This window comes from Bos javanicus, chromosome 17 (assembly GCF_032452875.1).
Source record: "Bos javanicus breed banteng chromosome 17, ARS-OSU_banteng_1.0, whole genome shotgun sequence".
Taxonomy (NCBI): domain Eukaryota; kingdom Metazoa; phylum Chordata; class Mammalia; order Artiodactyla; family Bovidae; genus Bos; species Bos javanicus.
In genome coordinates, this window is record NC_083884.1 from 51,565,475 (window position 1) to 51,584,788 (window position 19,314).

The 19,314-nt window shown below is 48.5% G+C and overlaps 1 protein-coding gene across 2 annotated transcripts in view; it reads left to right on the forward strand.

Moving 5' to 3' along the window:
- SCARB1 (scavenger receptor class B member 1) overlaps positions 1-19,314 on the forward strand; it is a 92,091-nt gene that overhangs the window by 43,103 nt on the left and 29,674 nt on the right. For both annotated transcript variants that reach the window (XM_061384546.1, XM_061384545.1), the window contains exons 2-6: positions 5,556-5,713; positions 8,632-8,773; positions 12,666-12,869; positions 15,278-15,373; positions 17,966-18,081. In XM_061384546.1, the coding sequence (XP_061240530.1) occupies positions 5,556-5,713; positions 8,632-8,773; positions 12,666-12,869; positions 15,278-15,373; positions 17,966-18,081 (716 nt within the window). The remainder of the gene's footprint in view (positions 1-5,555; positions 5,714-8,631; positions 8,774-12,665; positions 12,870-15,277; positions 15,374-17,965; positions 18,082-19,314) is intronic.

The following is a 19,314-nucleotide window of genomic DNA, read 5'->3' on the forward strand; positions in this document are numbered from 1 at the left end:
AGCCCAACTCTTTCTTTCACATGCCCTCTCTTCCAGGCAGCCCTCTTGCCTGTCCAGAATGAGCTCAGAGAATCTGGTTGGATAAGAGGGAGCTGCGTCCAGGAAGGGATCACCTTGGCTTTTTCTCTTGGTCTTTGTGTGTGGGCTGTGATCTTTGACCTTGGGGGGTGGGGGCAGGGATAGAATCAGCTATGTTGGGCAAAAGGCCGTGAGCTTGGCCTGCGCACTGTTATCTAATCAGCTGCCTGGTCCTAATGCTTCTGGTCCAGTGTGACGGAAAGAAAGTTATCCCTCTGATTGTAAGCGGTGCAAAGTCCAACCCCCACCAGAGGTGGGGCAGCAATGGGGGAGGGGGAAGGGCTGGTCACTTTGTGCCAGGTGACTGCTTGGCTGACCTGCTGGGTCCCTAGGCTCTACTTGCCCCTGTTCTAAGCATTTTACAAAGGCATTTAAACCTCACACCAGACCTATGAGATGGATGCTATCATTGCACCCATTTTATGGATGAGGAAACTGAGGCACAGAAAGGATTAAAAACGTATCCATAAGGCAAAGCTGGCTCATGGGAGATTCCCTGTGAGTGAGTACCCACGAACGGAGTGGAGCCCCAGAACCCCACAGCCCCTTCTGTTGAAGAGAGAAACGTAAGCCTTCATCTGGTGATTCATTGATTCGACCTTGATTTATCCCTGAATTAGGTGGGAAGACCAGGAGATTAGGAAAGCACAGCAGAATTCCGGAATTTCAAAGGCTTCTCCAGGCTTCTCTGGGTCACTGTACCTTTGCTTAAAAACAGGGCTGGGGGAGGGAGGCAGGAACTGGAAACTGTTTTTTGTTTTAATTTTAAGCCACTTTACTGCTGTATGATTAACATAATAAATTAGTTGTATGTATATAATTATACAACTTCCCTAATGGCTCAGCGGGTAAGGAATCCGCCTGCAATGCAGGAGACACAAGACGTGGGGTTCAATCCCTGGGTCAGGAAGAGGCCCTGGAGAAAGAAATGGCAACCCACTCCAGTATTCTTGCCTGGGAAATCCCATGGACAGAAGAGCCTGGCGGGCTGTAGTGCATGGGGTTGCAAAGAATCGTACACGACTGAGCGACTAAGCATGTATACAACCGGATGAGTTTACAGAGAAGTGAAGCCATCACCACAATCTACGTTTAAACATGTCCATCACCTCTGAAAGTTTCCTTCCTTCCTTTTTATTTATGGTTGTTGTTCAGTCGCTAAATTGTGTCTGTCTCTTTGCAACACCGTGGACTGCAGCACGCCAGGCTTCCCTGTCCTTCACTATCTCCCGCAGTTTGCTCAAACTCCTGTCCATTGAGTCGATGATGCCATCCAACCATCTCATCCTCTGTCGTCCCCTTCTGCTCCTGCCTTCAATCTTTCGCAGCATCAGGGTCTTTTACAATTATATTTCCAACATTATATAATATTATTATTAGTCATGATGAATAAAAGATCTGTATAGTGCCCAGAGTTAGCAGTGCCACATGGTAGGGAGCTCCCTGGCGGTCCAGTGGTTAGGATTCTGTGCTCTCACTGCCCAGGGCCCAGGTTTGGTCCCTGGTTGGGGAACTATGGTCTGACAAGCACAGCAAAAAATAGAAAACCCACTGCATTGTATATTTAAATATTTGCTAAGAGGTTAGAGCTTATGTGTTTTATTACAAACATGTAAAAAGAAGGAAACTGGGTTGATGTGTTTTCTTCTGACCGCTGTTCTGTGGATGAGGGGATGGAGAGAGGGCACGACAGACTGCCTCCGCCTGTGGGCCTGTCTTTGTTCCTTCGTATTAAAATTTGAAGGTTTCCATCCGACCCCCAAACCCACCAACAACTTCCAGGCTGAGGTCGGAATTCCACTTTCTTGGCTTCCTCAGTGGCTCAAGTGGTAGAGAAACTGCCTGCAATGCAGGAGACACAGAAGATGCAGGCTCGATCTCTGGGTCAGGAAGATCCCCTAGAGGAGGAAATGGCAACCCACTCCAGTACTCTTGCCTGGGAAATCGCACGGACAGAGGAGCCTGGCGGGCCCCAGTCCATGGGGTTGCAAAGAGTCGGACATGACGGGGCAAGCATTCACCTCATTCACCAAGCCCGTGCTGAGGGGGCGGGTGGCGGGGCTGGAGAGGAGCCACACAGCCTCGCCGGGCCCCAGCGTCCCTGCCTGTGACACGGAGAGGTCCTCCGCTCTGGGAGATGGTCTGGGTGAGGTGCTCTGGCAAGTGTGACAAAGGGGTCTCCTGGGGTCCAGCCGTGGCCTGAAGATGCGCCATCTGCTTCCCGGGTGTGTTGATTTTGAATAATACCGTGTTGCTCTTGAAACAATCGGGAGATGCCATAGAAACATCTGGATTTCTGGCAGCTCACATAATTTGGGAGGAGCTGGAAAAACCTGAGCCCCAGGGACCTCGGGGCCCAGAAGGGAGTTGCAGCTGCTGCCTTTGTTGAAGGTGAGGGCCATGACCCTCTTGGTTCGAGGGGTCATGGTGTTGGTTGGGGAGGTGACAATGATGTGACGAGCCTAGAACAGCACCTGACACACAGGCAATCCCTGGGAAATGCTTGTGTTTTTTTTTTTTTAATTTTGTATTGGTATAAAGTTGATTTACAGTGTTATGTGAGTTTCCAGTGTACAGCACAGCAATTTGTATGCAGTAGTGTCTGTGTGTTAATCCCAACCTCCTAATATATACCTGTCCCCACCCTTCCTCCCTGGCACCTATAAGCTTGTTTTCTGTGTCTATGAGTCTGTTTCTGTCTTACAAATAAGTTCATTTGTATCATATTTTAAGATTCCTCATGTGATATCATAGGATATTTGTCTTTCTTTGTCTGACTTACTTCACTTAGTGTGACAATCTCTAGTTTGATCCACATTGCCACAAATGGCATTATTTCATCTTTTCTATGGTGAGAATATTCCATTGTATATATGCCATAACTTCTTTATCCATTCATCTGTGAGTAGACACTTAGGTAATTTCCATGTCTTGGCTATTGTAAATAGTGCTGCAGTGAACATTGGGGTGCATGTATCTTTTCGAATGAGTTTTGTCCAGATGTATGCCCGGGAGTGGGATTGCAGGATCATATGGTAATTTTATTTTTAGTTTTTTGAGGAATTTCAATACTGTTCTCCATAGTGACTGCACCAGTTTACATCTCCACCAAGATTGTAGGAGGGTTCCTTTTTCTCCACACCCTCTTCAGCAAGGAAACGCTCATTTGTGTGTTGCTTTGTACAAACCACATTTTCTCGTCACCTTTATTTGCATGTACTCGATGCTCAGGTTATAAAAATGATCCTGGATTTCCCTGGTGGTTCAGCGGTTAAGAATATGCCTGCCAGTACAGGGGATGTGGGTTTGATCCCTGGTCTGGGAAGAGTCTACATGCTGTGGGGCAGCTGAGCCTGTGGACCACAAATACTGAGCCTGCGTGCTACAACTACTGAAATCTGACCGCTGCAACTAGAAAGTAGCCCCTGCTCCCTGCAACTAGAGAAAGTCTGCATGCAACAGTGAAGACTCAACGCAGCCAAAGATAAATAAATAAATTTTAAAAACCTTAAAAAAAAATGATCCTTGTGACTCTTGTAGCTGGTAGGAAGATGTGTTCATCAATAAAGGATTGTTACACCCTAAGGCAAGTCTCTGATCTGATATTTTCAAGAGAACTTCGAAATCCAGGTTTTATGTTAAATCATTTTTTTTGTTGTTGTTCTTGACAATGAGTTCAACTTTTCTTCATTGAAGTGCCATGTAGATCAAATGAAGCACAGTTGAGGTTACAGAGTCACTGGCCCCATTGCACAGATGGGAAAACTGAGGTTCAGGGCTGGCCAACTTGCCCTCAGGTCTGACTCTCTCCAAATCCACTTCTTCCCAAAATCTACCAGTTAGGGACATGGGGCTGGGCCTGACTGGCCAGCTCCAGTCTTCTTCCTTCTCCAGAGCCCCTGCCCACCGGTTCTGGGACAGTCTGGGGACAGTGGGAGTGGCTGTCCTTGTCCTGGGAGGCCACATTCAAAGAAAAAGTGAAGGTGACGCAAGCTGTTCCAGACACTTGGCTTTGCAACATGGAGCAACTACCTGATGGGCTGGTCAGGTTGGGAGCGGGGTTAGGTGACAAGGGGTTTTTGCCAAGCTTTATAAACCTGGAGATTTATAGTTCATATGGCGCTAGTGATAAAGAACCTGCCTGCCAGTGCAGCAGACACAGAAGACACGGATTTGACTCCTGGGTCGGGGAAGATCCCCTGGAGGAGGAAATGACAACCCACTCCAGTATTCTTGCCTGGAGAATCCCATGGACAGAGGAGCCTGGCAGGCTACAGTTCATAGGGTCACAAAGAGTCAGACATGACCAAAGCAACTTAGCACAAGAGCACAGCACATAAATTTCTGTATTTCTGGCTTTTCATCGAAAATTGCTCTTGTTCTCATCTCCTGCCCTCCCACTCACAGGCTCTGCTCCCCACCACACTGGCCTCCTGGCTGTTCCCCATTGCTCTGTCTCAGTTCTCCCAGCCCCAGGGCCTTTGCACAGGCTGTATCTTATGCATGAAATTACCCACCACCACTAAATCCCTCCAGTGCCTTTAGTTTTTAATTTTGGTTTAGTTTTTTTTGCTTTGTTTTTCCTTACATTTTCACCTGCCTGGCTCCTCTGTTTAAAATTGCAGTCCTCCTCCCAGTCCCTGCTGTGTTTTCACTATGTCCTTTCATACACCACATGTTGTACCCTAATTGTTGATGACCTGTCTTTCCTCTACTGGAATAAAAGCCCCGTGAAGTTAGAGATCTGGGTTTGTCTTGTTCGCTTTTCTAACACCAGCTGTTAAAAGAGGGTCTGGCATGTCGTAGGTGTTCAGTAAATGTGTATTGACATGGAGAACAAACTTAGGGTTACCAAAGGGGAAGGGGGAGGGATAAATTAGGAATTAACAGATACACACAACTATATATAAGTAGATAAACAACAAGGACTTACTATATAGCACAAGGAACTATATTCAATATCTTATAATAACCTATAGTGGAAAAGAATCTGAAAAAGAATATATATATATATAAAATTGAATATTTTGCTGTACACCTGAAACATTGTAAATCAACTATACTTCAGTTTTTCAAAATGTGTGTTAAATGAATGAGTGAATGAATGAATGATGAATTTGACACACGGAGCTCAGTTCCCACCAGGTGTCATGAGCTGTGGTTGAGCAGTGGCCACCTCCCAGTCTCTTGATCAGGCTGTTGTTATTATAACACATTTAAAAATAATGCATACAAATAATATCAACTATTAACATTAATTATGTCATATGTCAACTCTGGAGCAGCATGTGTCAACAGCTTTCCCACCTCCTCCTGCTCCTAGAACATCTCCAGGGAGCCCCTTCCTCAATGACCCCGTGGAGTCTGTGATGCAGGCTGGCACCAAGCAGCCCTTTTGGAGCCTTGTGGTAGGGCAGGTGGGTGGGTGGGGGTCCTGGCCCTCTTCCTCATGAGCTTGTTTGTCTCGTCCCCCACAGAATGTGCGCATCGACCCCAACAGCCTGTCTTTCAACATGTGGAAGGAAATCCCTGTCCCCTTCTACCTCTCTGTCTACTTTTTCAACATCGTCAACCCTGAGGGGATCATCCAAGGCCAGAAGCCACAGGTGCAGGAGCACGGGCCTTATGTGTACAGGTGAGGATGGAGGGGGTTGGGCTGGGACTCAGGTCATCACCCCATTTTACAGATGAGGAAACTGAGGCCCCTTGCAGAAGGGCTCATTCAGGGCCAATCTGCTTGCTCCAATCCGGTGCTCCAGTGCTTGAGACTTGGGAATGGCTGCCTGGCTTTGCCACTCAGCAGGTCTCTGACTATGGGCAAGGGCCTTTGCTTTCCTGTCCTGCAATGTCCCCTTCTGTAAAATGGGGATGACCGTATCCATGGTGGAGTGGTTATGAGGATTGGATGAGCTTATGTGGAGCCCAGCACAGTGCCTGGCATGCAGTAAGTGATCAGTAAATGTTAGTTATTAACACATTATCATTACCTGAGTTTGGCTGCTTGCCACTCAAAAGGCAAGTGTTGGGATTTCCCTGGCAGTCCAACAGCTAAGAATGAGCACTTCCACTGTAGGGAACGCAGGTTTGATCCCTGGTCAAGGAACTAAGACAGGAACTTCGAGGTGTGGCCAAAAAGTTTAAAAAAAAAAAAAAAAAAGGCAAGTGCTGGTTGGAAAGGAAAGATTGCTTTATTTAGGAGGCCAGCAATGTGGGGAGAAGGCGGATTCACGTCCAAAAACCAACTCTAAAGATTCTGCTCAACCATGAAAGTTTTTAAAGGGAGAATCTTTTGGAGAAAAGGTCAGGGCCTTTATCTTCTTCCACTGTGTGCAAAACTTTGTTCTGATTGGTTGGTGGTGCAGTTAACAGGGAGGTGTTCTGGGAGTCTTCTGCTTGGCAGAGGGTACCATCCTCCACCTTGGTGGGGGCCTTAGTTCCTGCAGAAGAACTCAGAGATACTGTTCTGTGTATCCCTTGAGGAGGAGCCAGGACCCTGCCCCAAGGCTGCACTATTTTTTCCTGACTGCCCCTCCTTTGCTTCTGCGTCCCCTCCCTCCCCTGATAAACAACTCTTTGAATCTGCCCCCTGGAACTCAGGGAAGGTCAAAGAGGCTGAATGAAGTGTATTCCCTACACAAAAACTGGGGACACGGAAAAGGATTTTTACCTGGGAGGGCCCCACAGGGTCCTGCTGTCTTTCTTTATGACCACAGCTGTCACAACTTTTTCATTTGATCATTTTCTTTGGGAGGGTGAAGCTCTCCAGTGGCTACTGGGCTGCCTGGCATTGGCTGGAGCAGTTTTCCAAGAGATGCTCTGCCACAAGGCTCCAGAAGAGCTGCCAGGTGCCAACCTGCATCACAGACTCCACAGGGACATTGGGGAAGGGGCTCCCTGGAATACAAGACCCAATTTCTGGTGCTGCCCATTCTGCCCTCAGGAAACTGCAATCCTGGCTTAGCTCATAAAGACTTCTGCATCGAAGCTGAGCCTGGTTTGCCAAAGTTCTTACTTATCTCTTCATTTCATAAGCCTTTATGAAGTACTGAACATCTCCTGTATGCCAGACACTGTGCCAGTTCACTGTTAAAGGCAGACAAGAGCCCCTGCCTTACAGAGCTGACATTCCCATCGGGAGAGAATGAACAAGTGAACAGATGAGGGGAAACCCAGCAGCATAAGCGTGGTGCCAACAAAGCAGGTCAAGCCGTGGAGAGTGCTGGAGGCAGGGCTTGGCGGGGGCTGGTCTAACTGCAGGGTCAGGGAGGACCTTGACAAAGGGGGACACTTCCCTAGACCCAGATGGTGAGAAGCGGGCACTGCAGTGTGAGGATCTGGGGGGAAGTGAGTCCTGGACAGAAAGCAGCGGGTGCGAAGGGCCTGAGGCGGGAAGGTAGTCTAGGAGGGGAGAAGGCGTGTGTGGCTGGTGTGTTAGGAGCGAGGGGAGAGTGAGTGGGAGAGAGGAGACCTGAGAGTTGGACGGGGCCGGATGGTGAGGACCCTGGAGCCCACAGAAGGAGCTCAGTTTTATCCTGTGTGCAAAGGAGGGTTTGGGGGAGAGGATGACGTGATCTGATTTCCCCTTTTCAAAGATTCTTCTGGATGCTCTGCAGAGAATGGATTGCAGAGCATGATGGAATAAAGAGAATAACAGCAATAAAAACTGCAGCTGATACATGCTTTTCTCTGTGCATTAGGCAATCGTTTTAGTTGCTTGACATGCATTAGCTCACTCAATTCTCACAAGTAGGGACCTAATGACATAAGTCTGCTTATTACTCCCATTTTATTTTTTTTCCTTGGCTGTACCTCGTGGTATGCAGGATCTTAGCTCCCCATCAAGGGATTGAACCCATGCTCCCTGCAGCGGAAGCATGCAGTCTTAACCACGGACTGCCAGGGAAATCCCATTACTCCCATTTTAAACATGGGAAAACAGGCTTGAGTAGTAAGTGATGGAGACAGGATTCGGGCCCCCTACCTTCTGTCTTCAGAGTGCATATTCCTACCCACCATCCTCGCCGCCTCCCTCAGAAAAGCTAGGATGCCCAGGGGGAGGGTGATGAGGGACGGAGGGATGGTGGCAGCTTGCCCAGGGGGAGGGAGCATATGGGATTTGGTGACAAGAGGCTTCTGTGCTTGTCCTGCAGTAGGTGGGCTTCCCAGGTGGCTCAGTGGTAAAGAATCCGCCTGCCGATGCAGGAGACCCAGGAGACCCGGCTTCGATCCCTGGCTCAGGAAGATCCCCTGGAGAAGGAAATGGCAACCTAATCCAGTATTTTTGCCTGGAAGATCCCATGGACAGAGAAGCCTGGCAGGCCCCAGTCCATGGGGTCCTGAAGAGTCGGACACAACTGAGTGACTAATACTTTCACTTTAAGAGGATCCTGGAGGGCTACATACAGTCCTTGGGGTCACAAAGAGGCGACTAAGCACATACCACAGTGGGTGGGTGGTGGAACAGACGTGTAGGAGGCAGTCAAGCTTGGCAGACAGACAGCCGAGGGGCCCCCGGGCTCCTGGCAGCTGACCCACCAGCTTCCTCCCCCACAGGGAGTTCAGGCACAAGAGCAACATCACCTTCAACAACAATGACACGGTGTCCTTCCTGGAGTACCGCAGCTACCAGTTCCAGCCGGATAAGTCCCGCGGCCAGGAGAGCGACTACATCGTCATGCCCAACATCCTGGTCTTGGTGAGATACCCCTGGTCGTCTCTCCGCCTGCCCCTTGCACTGGGCGGTCCCTTGAGGGCTCAATCGGTGGCTCCTGGGTTGACTCGGCGGGCTTCCTGGGTGCACCTTGGTCTCTGGTTGGGAGCATTGGTCAAAGTCATGGCTTTTCCCTTTTCAATCTGCAAATCTAGGGACTTCCCTGGTAGTCCAGTGGTTAAGACTTCCACTGCAGGGGTACGCGGGTTAAACCCCTAATCGTGTGCAACAACAACAAATACAAATCTAGACTCTCCAAAAGGGAGTACTTGTGGGAAGCTGAATGGGGGTGCTGTGTGCTTGTCTGTGGTGTTTGGAGGGAGATTGTGGACAGGATGTCCATTCTCTGCAGGTAAGAGTCACAGAAGTAGCTGGGCTTACTGCCTGCCTGCCATGTGTGCCGGGGCCCCCAAGACCACCCCCAGGTTCACTGACTCATTCGTAGCGCTCGCAGGACCCGGCGTATATGGTTGTGCTCTTGGCTGTAGTTTGGTAGAGTGGAAGGAGGCAGAAGAGAATCCACAGAGGGAAAGGGCACGTGGGATGGTGACCAGACGCAGGCTTCCAGAGCCACCTCCCAGGGGAGTCACGCTTCATTCCTTGAGCGGTGATTTATGACCACACACAGGTAGGTCTCCCCTACCAGGAATGCTCACTACAGAGACTCAGCGCCTAGTGGGTATTTATTGGGGGCTTGTCACGGAGACGCCCTCTGCCTGGCACGGATCTGCGTTCCAGGAAAGCAGGTGGTACAGTCCAGGCACAGTGAACCCCTCTTATCAGTTAGGAAGCGGTGGGAGCCCTCCTAACATCAGGATCTCAGACGCCAGCAAGGGCCAGGCCTTTCTAGAGAGAACTGTCTCAGGTCTGCTGTGTGAGCATCTTGCTGACACTACGTGTTAGAACTAGTGTGTCAGGCTTCACACATACTACCTGTTTACTTGTCAGCAATCCCACGATCATTAGGTACTATTATTTTCTGTTTGTAGAAGAGGAAAACTGAAGAACAGAGAGGTTAGGTGACTTATCTAAAGTCACTCAACTAGCAGGTAGCAGGTTAGGGTTTTGAAACTAGTTTGGTCTATGAGGCTGCCACTCTGTGGCACTCAGCCTCCCATTCAATCCTCTGTCCACCCAGTTGAGGGTCAGCAGCTGTGTGCCCCGGGGCTGGCCCCAGGCTGGGCTCAGGATCAGATGTGAATGCACCTGCGAAGTCTGTTGGGTGGACAGGATGAAAGCTCAGATAAATACAGCCTGAAGCCTTGCTGCTGCCTCCCTCAGAGTCAGATGTGCGTGTTTAGGCAGTGAAGTCACTTTCCCCCACCAATTAGGTTGGCAAAGACTGTGTGATAAATGCCCAGGGCGTAGGAGCGTTTGTGGGAACAGACACTGTCGTTAGGAACGGAACTGGTATGAGCTGTTGGAAGGTAATTTTCAACTTAAATTGAAGTGATTTTCGATGTAAATTGCATGTGCCCCTGACTTCAGAAGTTTCCATAGGTAGGAATGTGTCCTCTTGGTAGAATAACACATGTGGGCAAAGATGTTTGTTCTCAAGGATGTTTATTTCAGCAACGTTTTCAGAGCAAACATCTACTGATCATCATGGGGAGTTATGTTGTGATATCTACTGCAGACGAGCAGTGGATTAGTATACATCCAGCAAAAGGAGGCAGGGCTGCAGAGGGTGTCGTGAAGCAGTCTCTTAGTTATGTCTAACTAAGGAAAATCGAACACAAGCATAGTGCCCCTACTTACTGTTTCTGAAGGAGAAATACTTGCATGCATGCACACACTCACTTACACACGTGCTTGTACATGCCTTGACCAGCTGGGCTTTTTCTATAAAGGGCCAGATAACAGATGTTTTAGGCTTTGAGGGCTAGATGTTCTCTGTTGCAGCTGTTCAAATCTGCCATTATAATGCAAAAGCAGGGGCTTCCCTGGTGGTCCAGTGGCTAAGGCTCCGAGCTCCCAATATAGGCGGCCTGGGTTCGACCCCTGGTCAGGGATGGCGCCTGGTTATATGCTGTAATGAAGGATCCTGCATGCCTCAACTAAGACTTGAAGCAGCCAAATAAATAAATAAATATTTTTAAAATGCAAAAGAAGCCCAAGACAAAAACAAATGAGTGGGCGTGGCTATATGCCAAGAGACCTATTTCGTGGATATACTGAAATGTGAGTTTCATATAATTTTCATGTTTTTCATACGGTCTCATCAGAGTCTTTTCCAATGAGTCAATTCTTTGCATGAGGTGGCCAAAGTACTGGAGTTGCAGCTTCAGCATCATTCCTTCCAAAGAAATCTCAGGGCTGATCTCCTTCAGAATGGACTGGTTAGATCTCCTTGCAGTCCAAGGGACTTTCAAGAGTCTTCTTCAACACCACAGTTCAAAAGCATCAATTCTTCGGCGCTCAGCCTTCTTCACAGTCCAACTCTCACATCCATACATGACCACAGGAAAAACTATAGCCTTGAATAGATGGACCTTTGTTGGCAAAGTAATGTCTCTGCTTTTCAATATGCTATCTAGGTTGGTCATAACTTTCCTTCCAAGGAGTAAGCGTCTTTTAATTTCATGGCTGCAGTCACCATCTGCAGTGATTTTGGAGCCTAGAAAAATAAAGTCTGACACTGCTTCCACTCTTTCCCCATCTATTTCCCATGAAGTGATGGGACCGGATGCCATGATCTTCGTTTTCTGAACGTTGAGCTTTAAGCCAACTTTTTCGCTCTCCACTTTCACTTTCATCAAGAGGCTTTTGAGTTCCTCTTCACTTTCTGCCATAAGGGTGGTGTCATCTGCATATCTGAGGTTATTGATATTTCTCCCGACAATCTTGATTCCAGCTTGTGTTTCTTCCAGTCCAGCGTTTCTCATGATGTACTCTGCATATAAGTTAAATAAGCAGGATGATAATATACAGCCTTGACATACTTCTTTTCCTATTTGGAACAGTCTGTTGTTCCATGTCCAGTTCTAACTGTTGCTTCCTGACCTGCATACAGATTTCTCAAGAGGCAGGTCAGGTGGTCTGGTATTCCCATCTCTTTCAGAATTTTCCAGTTTATTGTGATCCACACAGTCATTGGATGAGGCACCTTTAAAAAGTAAACCAAGTGCCAAGATGGTATCTCCAGAGGAAAACAAAAATTCGAAAATAAATTCACCCATATTCTAAGCACCCAGATACTAGGTAGAACTGGTGCTTGGGGCTCTTGGAGTTTGGAAGGGAGATGCTAAGGAAGTAGAGTACAGTCTGCATTAAGATTCTTTGCCTATAAGGTGACAGTGAAAGGTACTCTAAATTGGCGTAAGTAAAAAGGGCATTTATGGGCTCATGTTACTGAAAGGGCAGGAGTTGGCCTGGTTTCAGGTGTGGCTTGATCCAGAGTGCAAATGAGGTTGCCCAGATTTGTGTCGGTTCCATGTTCTGGTAGATCCACTCCTCAGGGTGGCTGCAGTCTTACACACACCACGTTCAAAGGCAGCCAGAGCCACCTTCCCTCTCTACCCCATAACCCCAGCTGGTTTGCTCCTTGTGGCTTGTTGGTTCTGATGGGGCTGCATACATATTCCCAGACCAATCACTGAAGCCAGAGAGAGGAAGGTTTCTGATTAACCAGGGCTAAGGCACACGACTGCCTCTGGGGCTCGGGGTGGAGTTAAGTCGGCCTGAACCCGAGAGCACAGGTGGTCCTGTTACTGAAGGATCAGGGGATGGTTCCGGATGCCCCAGATGCCCACTGCAGGGATCCTTCTAGGCCTGACCACGTCCCGGGATGGCTGTGCCTTGAAGCTTGGCTTGAGGTCCAGGGAGGGCAGACAAGCTGTGTCTAGCCTCTAACCTGTGGTGTCCCCTGGCTCTGCAGAGTGCGTCAATGATGATGGAGAACAGGCCCGGGCTCTTGAAGCTGATGATGACCTTGGCGTTCAGCACGCTTGGCCAGCGTGCCTTCATGAACCGCACTGTTGGCGAGATCATGTGGGGCTATGATGACCCCTTAATCCACCTCATCAATCAGTACTTCCCAAACTCGCTCCCCTTCAAGGGCAAGTTCGGCTTATTTGCTGAGGTAAGTGTGGCCCAGTGAGAAGTTCAGGGCCGCTGTCTTGTCCCCCACTGACACAGCCTGGAAACCAGTTACCAGCTTGCTTTTGGAGCTGGCAGAGGCCCCAGGAGCTGTGGGTTGTCAGTGACAGAAAACCTAACTGAAACTGGCTTAAGCCAAAGCCAGTTTCAGTTAAATTCTATTTATTGATTTATTGGTTCATATAACTGAAAACTGTAGGGAGATTCAGGCACAGCTTGATCCAGGCTCAAATGATGTGACTGGGGCTGAGCTTAGATGGTTGGAGGTTGGTGCTGGAAGAAAGGGGAATGGCTGCTGGGGAGGCAGGTCAAAAATGCCAACTATTGCTTTGCTCTGAGTTGCCTGCTTTATCTTAATCGTGATCCCTCATAACCTAGTGGTGTCAGTGATTGGGATCCTGAGTCATGATCTGATGTAGAGTTGGATCCCTGACCTCTGATCCCTGACCTTGGCTCCCTCAATCACAGATTGTAAACAGCCCTCTGAGTTGCTCCAGCCTGAGTTTCCTTTTGGGGCTCTGCTGATCTGGTGTTGGGGGTAGTAGGAGGGAGAAATCATGATTCAGTTATAGGCATGTGATCGCTGCTCAGTACATTTTTGAGCAGGATGACAGGTTCTGGGTGTGTGGGTAAGTTGACAGGTTTAAGGTAAGTGACATGATTCTTGTCAAAGCAAACTGTAAACTGGTAAACAAATGAAAGTTATTAGAGATTGAGTCACATGCTTATAAACTATTTTTGACTAGGTATAGTGGAAATTCCAAAGCAATAGCCCAGCAGTGTTGGTGTGGTGGCTTCCCACTCTTCAGGGATCTAGAATTTTACTACTCTGCTCTCCCCACCTTAGAGTGTGGTTTCCATACTCAAGATTACTGCATGGTCCAAGAGGCTGCTGGGGCACCAGCTATCACACTCACTTTCCAGGTAGCAGCAGGAAGGAAGAAGTGGTAGGGGATTCAGGGGCAGTCGGGGGAGTTGAGGACAAAGCAACATGCCCTGGCTGTTTCCCTCTTTGGGACGGAGAAAACCAATTTCCACTTGTTTTCCGTTAGCCAGAACTAGACCTGTGGCTACACTTAGCTGCAAGGGAAGCTGGAAAATGTTAACTTACAGCTAGTGTGTTGATGCTCTGAGTAAGGTTTGGGTTTTGATATGAAGGAGAAAGGGGAGAATGGACTCTGGGGAGTAACTAGAAGTCTCTGATACACTTGGTTATAATTATTATGATAGTATTATTTTGGGTGAGCATTTATTAATAATAATAACAGCAATAATAAAAATAAAGGCTAGCATTTGGAGATGTTACTATTTCTTAGGCACTATCCTGAACAGTTTTTACACATTAGGTCTTTTAACACTCCCAGTGTCTCTTTGTAGTGGTGTCTGTTACTGTCTCTTTATACTGGCTGAAGTTTGGGCTCTTAAAGCTCTGAATGGACAAATGACAGGGCACACTGATATCAGGAAGCTAGAGTAGGCTTTGAACTTAGGCCCTGTTGGCTTACCCAGTCAGTAATCAATGTAGCTATTTGGCCGGTAAACAACCCCTACTGAGTTCCTCACGGGTGCTGTACCTTACATTATACGGCATCCTCAGAAGTAAAAGGGTGCTTTCTAAATTTTACCCAGCGGCCACTGATTTTTTTGTGTGTGCTTTGCACAGTTTTGCTTTGAATTAGAAATCTTTTTCTAAGAAATTCCCTCAGGGTGCCAAAGCCTGGACTTTCTGTCTGGAAAGAACTTGATAAACATCAAGTTCTCTTTGCCTGTATGTTTCAGGATAGGCCGGGTTAAGCAGCCCCCAGATCTCCATGGCTTAGAATAGCAAAGGTTAATTTCTTACTTGTATGCCAGGTCTAGTGTGGGTGACCAGGGCTCCTCTGCTCTTTGTGGTCACTCAGGGACCCAGGCTGAGGGAGGCTTCTGCTGGATACATGCTTCTCTGGTCTCGATAGCAGTGATAGAAAGCACAGTGACATGTGCATGATCAGCTCTTAAAGCTCCCACCCGGAAGTGACATTATCCTTTCTCTCCTTTTTCACTGATCGAAGAGGTCACGTGGCCATGCTTTCTTGTAATTTGGTGAATGGGATGGGGTGACCCTACCGTTCACCTGAGAGGAGAACCAGACTTTCCTGGAGTTAGGAAGGGAAAATGGGACGTTTTCTAGGACGGATGTGGTGTTCAGAGGAGTGTCCCTCCTAGAAAGCCCTCAAGTCCTCCTCCTCTCGACTCCCCCAGTGCTGGACTTGCAGCGGTGAACAAGACAATGAGGCCCCTGTTCTCTGGGTGAAGGGGGAGCAGCCTGTGGGTGGGCCTGAGTATTGACTCCCCATGTCCTTTACCTCCATCCTGGGGCTTAAAGATGTCATTCTCTGCTGTTGTCTGCAGCTCAACAACTCCGATTCTGGCCTCTTCACCGTGTTCACAGGGGTCAAAAACTTCAGCAGGATCCATCTCGTGGACAAGTGGAATGGAGTCAGCAAGGTGAGGGCAAGAGGTGACAGCCATCCTGTGCAGGGACCAGATGGGGGTGGCAAGGGCTGGGATCCACCGCCCAGAGCACCTTCTTCCTCTTAAAACAGGAGTTTGGGATTGACGTGTACACACTGCTATATTTAAAACAGACAACCAACGAGGATCTCCTGTGTAGCACAGGGAGTGCTGCTCAATATTCCTTAATAACCTAAATGGGAAAAGAATCTGAAAAAGAATAGATACATGTGTATGTAAAGTGGAATCACTTTGCTGTACGCCTGAAACTAACACAACATTATAAATCAGCTATGCTTCAGTTAAAGAAACAAAACAGAGGAGGGGATTGCATCTGTAGGGGAGATGCTCTTGAGTCCCAGACCTTATCTGTGTTTAAGGCTCAACTAGAGAAGGCAATGGCACCCCACTCCAGTACTCTTGCCTGGAAAATCCCATGGATGGAGGAGCCTGGTAGGCTGCAGTCCATGGGGTCGCTAAGAGTTGGGTACAACTGAGCGACTTCACTTTCACTTTCATGCATTGGAGAAGGAAATGGCAACCCACTCCAGTGTTCTTGCCTGGAGAATCCCAGAGACGAGGGAGCCTGGTGGGCTGCCGACTATGGGGTCGCACAGAGTCGGACACGACTGAAGTGACTTAGCAGCAGCAGCAGGACTTTCTAGGTGGCTTAGTGGTAAACAACGCGCCTGCCAAGTAGGAGATCCCTGGAGGAGGAAATGCAATCCCACTCCAGTATTCTTTCTTGTTTGAAAAATCCCATGGACAAAGGAGCCTAGTGTGCTGCAGTCCATGAGGTTGCAAAGAGTCAGACAGGATTGAGCAAGCAAGCAAAGCCTCAGCTAGGACTTTCCTGGCGGCCCGGTGGTTAAGATTCTGCCCTTCCACTGCAGCAGAGGTGGGTTCGATCCCTCCTGGGGGAAGTTCTGTCCACTTGCAGCAAGGCGTGGCCAAAACGAAACAAAAGGAAAACTAGTTCTTGGTTCCCAGTGGGTGGGTGGGGCATATCATTTATTTAGCACCTACTGTATGCTAGGGACCCCATTGTTTCTTTCCTTTGGTGCTTCACTTACAAGAATGCTTCAAAAATATTACACTGAAGATACAGCCATCCTTTGTACTAAAAGATTGAGTAAAAAAAAAAATTGCACTAGAAACACAGGAAGACATTCACATTAAAAAATAAAATAATAGAGACAGATATAAAGTGCACTTTGTATGTCTTCACACGCCCAGCCCCATTCCCACCCGAACTACAGAGGAAACCCACAGTTATCAGTATTGGGTATATTCTTCCTGTGTATTTTTATCCATTTGAGGTGCGATTTTTTTTTTTTTCTTCTAGGAGCAGAATGAAATCATACTGTGTGCATTGTTTTGCAACTTGCTTTTTTCACCTGAGTGGCCTTTCAGCATTTCTCATGAAAATGATTATGTGGTGGTGGTGCCCACACCTTCCAAACGCTCATCAGGGTGACGGTTGCAGAGAGGGCTGTAATAGATTATCCTCTGGGCTGAGGGCTGGGGACAGATTATCCCCCATCAGGGCCCGGACTGACAGGATTACCATCGCAACCAGTAATAACCATTCTGAATGGACACTGTGGGAATTCTCTTTGGCTTGCTTTCTCAAGATAAAAATGTACAGGGACTTCTCAGGTGGTCCAGTGGTTAGGACTCTGAGCTTCCACTACAGGGGGCCCGGGTTCAGTCTCTGGTCGGGGAATTAAGATCCCACATGCAGCATGGTGTGGCCAAAATATGTGTGTGTGTATATGTATGTGGTTGTTGTGTAGTCTCTAAGTCATGTCAATTCTTTTGCGACCCCATGGATTGTACCCACCAGGCTCCTCTGTCCATTGGATTTCCCAGGCAAGAATACCTGAGTGGGTTGTCAATTCCTTCTCCAGAGGATCTTCCCGACCCAGGGATCAAACCTGTGTCTCCTGCATTGGCAGGTGGATTCCTTGCCACTGAGCCACCAGGGAGGCCCAATATGATGTACATATATACACACACACACATACACACATACGCACATATGAACATATGCTTAAAAACCTTCTACTGGGACAGATGGGTAAAAAGTGAGAAGTTTTTTTTTTTTCTGTCCGAGTGTCACTCTCCAGAAGCAACTACGGTTTTTGTAATCTCCTGGTAGCGACCATTATGATTTTAAATATTTTACTTATGGAACTACCTTCTCACTTGACTGTTTTGATGACGTGTCTGCCCACTTCCTGTCTGAGAGGCGATGATGTCTGTCTCTCCCGCTCACTGTGCTCCTTGGAGGTGTGAGTGACAGGTCCGCTTTACAGATGAAGTTACTGAGTCCCCAGCAAAGTTGTACGTTCAGGGACGCACGGTCAGGGAATGGGGAGCTGCCATCGATAGTCTCTCTGGCTGTCTGTCTACACAGCCTGATCTCCTTGCACCAGGACGTCTATCCAGGAGGACTGGCTTCTCTCAATTGGGTGGTGACTTCACATGGTGTGTGAAGTTGGAGCTCCAAGTCACGTGGGCAGTGTCCAAGTCTTTATGAGTTCTTGCTTGACTAAGAGGCTGTGTTTAAATGCTTCCCCACAGGTCAACTATTGGCATTCCGATCAGTGCAACATGATTAACGGAACTTCCGGGCAGATGTGGGCACCATTTATGACCCCTGAATCCTCGCTGGAATTTTACAGCCCTGAGGCCTGCCGGTAATCGCCCTGATGTGTGACAGGGCCTCCTTCTGCTTTGTGGATGCTCAGAGCTGAACCAAGTGGCTTGTGGCGTGTGCTTGGAAAGCGCCTGGCTCTTCTGCATGTCCACTGGCCCCTGGCGCCCGCTTGAATTCTCTTTGGCTGCTCCATGAAGAGCCGAACTCCAACTGGTGGTGCTTTTGCAAGGCCCAGGGAGGCTGCTGGCGGTTGTTGGGGCTTGGTGGTGGTGATGGACAGAAAATGGGCAAGATGGCAAGGGGCCGTGGAATAAGGCAACGATGGGCTCCCTGGGCCAGCTGCCCTGTTTCCAGTTGGGTGCTGAGAGGCCCGGATGCCTCTCTTGCAGCCCCTCCACTTTCCAGAGTACAGCCTCGGAGGTCAGCTTGGGGCTAAACAATTCCAGTGGCCCCGGCAGAGGGATGAGAAGAGACAGCGGCTCCTAGAGCCGTTCTCTGGGTGTTTCCCTGTCCTCGGCTCCTCTGTTGAGGCCACTCTGGAAAAATCCTTTGCTTGGGATTTCACTGATGTGAATTCAAGAGACTCACCTGCCACCCTAGCAGATCTTGACACAGCCCTGTCTGCGAGAGGCACTGGGGTCCCTGCAGAGACAGGATGGCCGGGTCCTTGGTCCCTGGGGGTTGTGTCCTGGCAGGGGACTCAGGCCCATGGACCTGCAGGGGAGGGTCAGAGAGTGGAGGTGTTTCTGTTCTGTGTGTGTTCACTTCCTGAAATTAGAAATTTCAACTTAGAGAAGTGTTCCCAGAAAGTGCAGTTTTCTCTGCATTTGCTGTTGTTTAAAATGTCGCTAAGTCGTGTTTGATTCTTTTGTCACCCCGTGGACTGTAGCCTGCCAGGCTCCTCTGTCCATGGGATTCTCCAGGCAACAGTACTGGAGTGGGTTGCCATTTCCTTCTCCAGGGGATCTTCCCGACCCAGAGACGGAACCCTCGTCTCCTGCATTTCCTGCTTGGCAGGCGGATTCTTTACCGCGGAGCCACGAGGGAAGCTGTTTCTCTGCATTCCCTTCTCCAGTTTTCCTGATTGTTTCTTTTGCCCCATCAGCTTTATCCTCCTGACTTCTCTCTCTCCCTCTCTCTCTCCTTCCCTCCCTCTGTTCTCTCTGTATATTTTTTCTGGACCCTTTGAGAGTATGTTGGACACCTAAATACTTCAGTGGGTGTTTTCTAAAAACAAGGGCATTTCCTTATGTAACTACCTCAAACCACCATA